Consider the following 6,189-nt stretch of genomic DNA (forward strand, 5'->3'; position numbering starts at 1 on the left):
TATCGAAATGCTAAGGATATGAAGATCACTTTTGAGGATTACGCAGGAGAGTTGACAAATGATAAAATGAAAGAATTAACAGCAAAGCTAAAAAAACCGAAACATCTACATCTCATATTCTCACATTTGGTATCCATTCAGTATTGATTGAAAATTTAACAACATCTTCCAGAATGGATATGAATGAAGAAGAAGCAATCATAGATGTTATGAGTTGAACCCTCAAGTGATTCAGATCATCGAGAGCAACTTGCTGTTCTCGTTGCAAGTGGAAAAGCGAAGAAAATGAATGGTGTATCTCTCACCCAAGATCATGTTAAGAAGCTTTGTGAAAAAGATGTTGAGAAGTACTTGAAGAGTTACGAAGCCTCACTGTCTTCACAGACTTGCGATCTAATGGTTGATACATCTCTTTAGCTCTCATGTAAAGCATCGACTCATTTTCTCTCTGTTGATGAACGGAAAGTTCTGAAGGACTTGAACGATAACTTCATGGTAAAGAGAGAGATCTCGGAATGATTACCGGTTGGGAATGGCTGCCAGTCGTTTTTGGTGTATTAGTTCAAAATGGAAAGAAAACTTTCAAGAGTTTATTATGGCCTCAAAGGCTTTTGGAAGGGATTGCCTGCTTTTAAGGGGTTGGCTAAAGGAGGAGTCTGAGGACGTTGCAAAGCTTTGGCCGATCAAGCAACCCATCTGACAGATTTATTTGCCTGCCCTGAAGCGTATCCCGAGACCAACTTTTGATGTTGAATTTCCAAATGCAGTTAATCAAGCTGATCTTCTATTCCTTCCCTGACAGACTTCCGAGAGGAAAAAAATTGCATAAGTATGCATTGACAGTTGTTGATCCTAGAAGTAGATTCAAGGCTGCCGAACCTCTTGAATTTTAGCTGAACGTCTCTTCACTTTCCACTGTATTCCAGAGATGAAGAGGAAAAGAGATCAACCGAATGGGTGAAAAGGATTCCAGAAGTTGTTTCAGCTTTGAATAGCGAAGTGACCGGGTTGGCTGGAAAGAAGCCTGTTGAAGCAATCGAAGAGAAGGTGGTTGACGTGAAGAGTTCAACGACTTATTTAAGACCAGTTGGAAGAAATTCTGATAAGCCCTTCAAATTCATCGGAGAAAAGGAAAAGAGACTCGACTCTTCAAAGAATATGAGATATTCCTTTGCCACCGGTGAGCTGGAAGGTGGTCAAAGGCGAGCCACAGATCCAATGTGGTCTCTGAATGTCTTCAATATCAAGTGACCACTTGTGAATAAAGGAGAGCCAGTTTTCTACAATCTGAAAGATGGTACAAAGTATGGTCTCGTTAGAGAAGAGCTTCAAATTGTTTCTTCTGGAACTGAGTTGCCTACTGATGGAAGTTGTTGATTTAAAAAAAGTTCTAAAAAATTGAGTTTCTCAAAAGGCTTAAGAGAGGATGTCAGCATCTATCGAACAAATTTGAAATATTGTGGCCAAAATTTGTTTTCTCTCCTACTTTCATATTTTTAGCCCAATATGTTCTAATAATTGTGGTGTAGTTTTTTTTCGAAAATATATTTTAGTTTTCGAGAAATGACTTTTTTCGTTCGACCGCTTAAATATGCAAATTTTCACCGTGAATATTACCCGAGTTGTGTGACCTCATGTAACGAATGTACTAGACCTACGGTATTTCTGTGAACATAATCCTTTGCTTTATCATCTAAACTTAATTATTGTCTTTTTTGAAGCTGCCAAAGAAATATTTATTTTTTGGTGAATAGTTTTGTCCGACATACTTTTCCTATGTCGAAAAGTAGCATCAAAACAAAGACAGTTTTAACAATGACCGATATGACACAATCTACTGAGCTTCAAGCTTTTAAAAGACCAAAGGATAGTTATAAAGTTACTGTAAAAATTTCCTTGTGTATTTGTGTTGCTCTATCTTGAGACGAACTCAAAGTCCGGCAAAATTTACTTGATAGCGACTATGAAATGTACATGGTGCGCCTACTTGTCGCCATCGTTAATTAGCATAAATCACTACATTTTTTTACTTTCTAGAAGTGCTTGAGGATTGTAAATGAAAGTAGAATATTTTCCAACGAATTATTGGTATATTTCAAAGAGAAATATGGAGTTATTTGAGGACCGTGTCCTGCCCTGTCATTGAAAAGTTTTTAAGTGTCAAGCGCTTGGATGACTTCGTACCCTGTGTACAGGGTTAGCAAGAAACATCAACTTCGAAATTTTAGGCTGCCTGGAAGCACTTGAGGATTGTGAAGAAAGGTAGAACATTTTCGGCAAAATTTACTTGATAGCGACTATGAAATGTACATGGTGCGCCTACTTGTCGCCATCGTTAATTGGCATAAATCACTACATTTTTTTACTTTCTAGAAGTGCTTGAGGATTGTAAATGAAGGTAGAATATTTTCCAACGAATTATTGGTATATTTCAAAGAGAAATATGGAGTTATTTGAGGACCGTGTCCTGCCCTGTCATTGAAAAGTTTTTAAGTGTCAAGTGCTTGGATGACTTCGTACCCTGTGTACAGGGTTAGCAAGAAACATCAACTTCGAAATTTTAGGCTGCCTGGAAGCACTTGAGGATTGTGAAGAAAGGTAGAACATTTTCGGCAAAATTTACTTGATAGCGACTATGAAATGTACATGGTGCGCCTACTTGTCGCCATCGTTAATTGGCATAAATCACTACATTTTTTTACTTTCTAGAAGTGCTTGAGGATTGTAAATGAAGGTAGAATATTTTCCAACGAATTATTGGTATATTTCAAAGAGAAATATGGAGTTATTTGAGGACCGTGTCCTGCCCTGTCATTGAAAAGTTTTTAAGTGTCAAGCGCTTGGATGACTTCGTACCCTGTGTACAGGGTTAGCAAGAAACATCAACTTCGAAATTTTAGGCTGCCTGGAAGCACTTGAGGATTGTGAAGAAAGGTAGAACATTTTCGTAGAAATATTTTTTGGATTTCGAAGAGAAATATGGAAAAATGTCGGACTTCGGGACGTTTCGATATTTTAAGTTTAGTCACTTCATTGCAGGAACGTCAGCGACACTGACAGTTTGCGTTACAATTCTTATTTGCTGCTTTGCATGGACAACAACCTCAACCAGTCTTTCGAGCGCAAGTTCCTCTCCACGGGCAGGAAACTTCAACTGACCCTAGGTCCTATTTAACAATGATGGCAAACTTCAATTAAAAAGAATTGTTGCATGAATTGTTTTTTCGAAATGCTCGCAAGGATTTTCGCGTTCCTCTTTAGCACCAACCGATCCAGAAGTGTTTACTGCCTCGGAATCTACAAAATCAATGAATTCATCTGATTCCATACCGGATTAAAACGTATAGAACTGTTTAAAACAGAACTATTCTGATAAGCCCTTCAAATTCATCGGAGAAAACGCAGATGGTATTTTGAGACGTGAAAAGGTAAAAATAACTGGCCAATCAGGCGCTATTTAAACATAAGCGGTGGTTCAAAACTTTGATCGTGTAATTAAACTGGGTCTTGGCAATTTGAGCCCACAAGCTCGCTGGTAAGCACATGGTTAGCGTAAATAATGTTGTTTACAGTTTTTGAATTCGAGAGTCCGTTTCTGTAATCTTCTTGGATATTTTCTGTTGAGGTACAGCCTCGGTATTTCATAAGTGGTTATGAACGAAAAAATCGTATCGGCGCCATAAGTTAGGGAGGTTTTGTTAACACACTATCAGTTTACAATTCGTGAACCATTTCTGTAACCTAGTTGACGCCCCATGTAAGGTAATCCAGGACAGTATTAGATTCTGGATTCCACACTGTAGATTCTGGATTCCAGGTGCTGGATTCAAGATTCTACCTATGCAGATTCCGGATTCCAAAACACAAATCATTCCAGAATTTAGTTTCTGGTTTGCTCCTAATTTCTGCATTTCATTTTCTAGGAATGACTTCAATAGCGGATTTTGTAATTGAAGGACATTTTGTGTGAATGCATGTTTGACTATTCATATTTCCATAGAAACATTTGATAATTACAAGAAATATATTACAGCAAATAAAGGGATAGATTTTTCTTCCAAGAATACCTATTGAGACTGTCCATCTCTTGAGTCCAATGTCCATTCATTCCACATCATTTTGGCAAATCTGAAGAGGCAAACCACATTTCTTTCATTCAGGTTCCTCGAGATTCTTCAAGTGATTTAGCAGTATCAAAAGAACTAATAGTTCAAATCATTGCTCATCATTTTTAATTTGTAAATAACTGTTGGACTAAAATGTTGTTTTAGCACAACATAACATTGTTTCGAATAAGAAAAGGTGGTCAATTTTTTTAATCCAAAATTGACTTCATGGAGAACTGTCAACAAAACAGCTCGAAAATATTTCCCTATCAATAAAAGCTAAGTTTTTCGTTTGTCTCACAATGTAGTCACGTGTGATGTAGATTGAGACAGTTTGACTGGATACTGCTAGTCTTCTACAGGTGATGAGGTTGACTGGTCATGCGTGATCTTATAAAGCATGATGCTCTGCTGTGATTAGTTGTTTTTCAACAGCTCTCATTGGTGCATTTTGATCCTTGCCGTTTCATCTTTTTTCCCTCGGCGGTCCGCTGTTGCATAGCGCTCCTGTTGCTGTGTTATTTTATCGTGGGCATCCACGCTTCTGGAATTTCCATTCCACTATCCCTGTTGATGTTGTCAGGGTGAAGCTGTAATTCAGCTCACTTCGTATCCACCATCAGCAATGAGACAATCTTAGACAACGAGATCATGGTATCTTTCGACATAGAGTCGCTGTTTACCGATGTTCCTATCGATGCCACTGTATAAGTCGCACTGCAGAAACTCGAGAACAACCCTAGCCTTGCAGACTGCACCACGTTAACGCCTGCACAGATCACTGATCTTTAGACATTCATATTGAGATCCACATACTTCCAGTATAACGGATCGATTTACGAGCAAAAAGATGGCGCCGCCATGGAGAGTCCAGTTTCCGCTGTTATTGCTAACCTCTACATGGAGAGTTCCGAAGAACAAGCGATAACTACATCATTCTACCAGCCTAGGATCTGGAAACGCTACATGGACAATACCTTTACCATCCTGGACCGCGAAAATGTAGATGACTTCTCACAGTATCTAAACAACCAGCAGCCTTCCATCTAGTTCATCATGGAGACAGAGAAAGCAAAAAACTCACTTTCCTAGACACCGCAGTTTTAAGAGAACCTGACGGCCGCCTCACCATCAGCGTATACAGGAAGCCCATGCACACTAATCAATACTTAGCGTATGATTGACACCGCCCTCAATCAGTAAAACGCAGCATTGTTAAGTCCCTTTACAAGCGCGCCAAACGTCTCTTAACAAAACCCTCTGTCATCTCCGAGGAGAAAAAACATTTGTCATCTTTTCTGGTTTCTAATGGTTATCCTTTTTCTCTCTTGCAGAAACTTACCAAGACCAGAAAACCAAACAACAGTGCCAAACCCATCAATGATTTCAAAGCTACTGCAGTTTTACCTTATGTCAAAGGTCTGTCCGAACAGCTTCGCTGTTGCCTACAACAACAAGGCATACCCACCGTTTTCAAGTTGGAGACTATGCTAAGATTTCAGTTTGTACGAACAAAAGACGCAGTTGACCCGGCTAAACAATATGGCGTAGTTTACGGGATTCCCTGTGAATGCGGCAAGGTGTACATCAGAGAAACTGGAAGACCTATGCAAGACAGAATTAATTAATCTCCTTTTGAACAAAAACCATAGTATTGCCAAAAAATTAAAACTGAAATATAATTTTAATAACACTCTGTGTATCTCGCAAATAAATCGCAGACTATGACTAAGAAAAGCTTATTGGTGTAGATGTTTGACATTATGATTGCACCTAAAACGGTGTTCAACCAACTCAACTATACTTATCCCTTTGCAAAACTGCAAAAGATCTGCATTTACACAGTAATTTACCAAGAATAATAAATTCTCTTTTCAATACTTCCTTTTCTTCTTTATAAGGTTAGTCAAGTCAAGTCATCTTATATTGGCAATGAATTCTCCAGAGCAATGATTCCAAAGGTCTAAGGTGGCCTGCTGATACTTTCCTGTTTGACCCTTAAATCTGGTAATATCTTATTATATTTGCACTGAGATATGATGCCTTATGAAATCTTAAGTTTTGTTATTCTGAGTGCCAAATA

At 38.5% G+C, this 6,189-nt stretch overlaps 1 protein-coding gene across 1 annotated transcript; it reads left to right on the forward strand.

The window, feature by feature from the left end:
* The first annotated feature begins 4,967 nt into the window (after positions 1-4,967).
* On the forward strand, positions 4,968-5,734 carry LOC136279597 (uncharacterized). The gene is made up of 2 exons (XM_066163535.1): positions 4,968-5,108; positions 5,441-5,734. The coding sequence occupies exons 1-2, from the start codon at positions 4,968-4,970 to the stop codon at positions 5,732-5,734; spliced, it is 435 nt and encodes a 144-aa protein (XP_066019632.1).
* The last annotated feature ends 455 nt before the right edge of the window (positions 5,735-6,189 follow it).

Source organism: Pocillopora verrucosa, chromosome 3 (assembly GCF_036669915.1).
Source record: "Pocillopora verrucosa isolate sample1 chromosome 3, ASM3666991v2, whole genome shotgun sequence".
Taxonomy (NCBI): domain Eukaryota; kingdom Metazoa; phylum Cnidaria; class Anthozoa; order Scleractinia; family Pocilloporidae; genus Pocillopora; species Pocillopora verrucosa.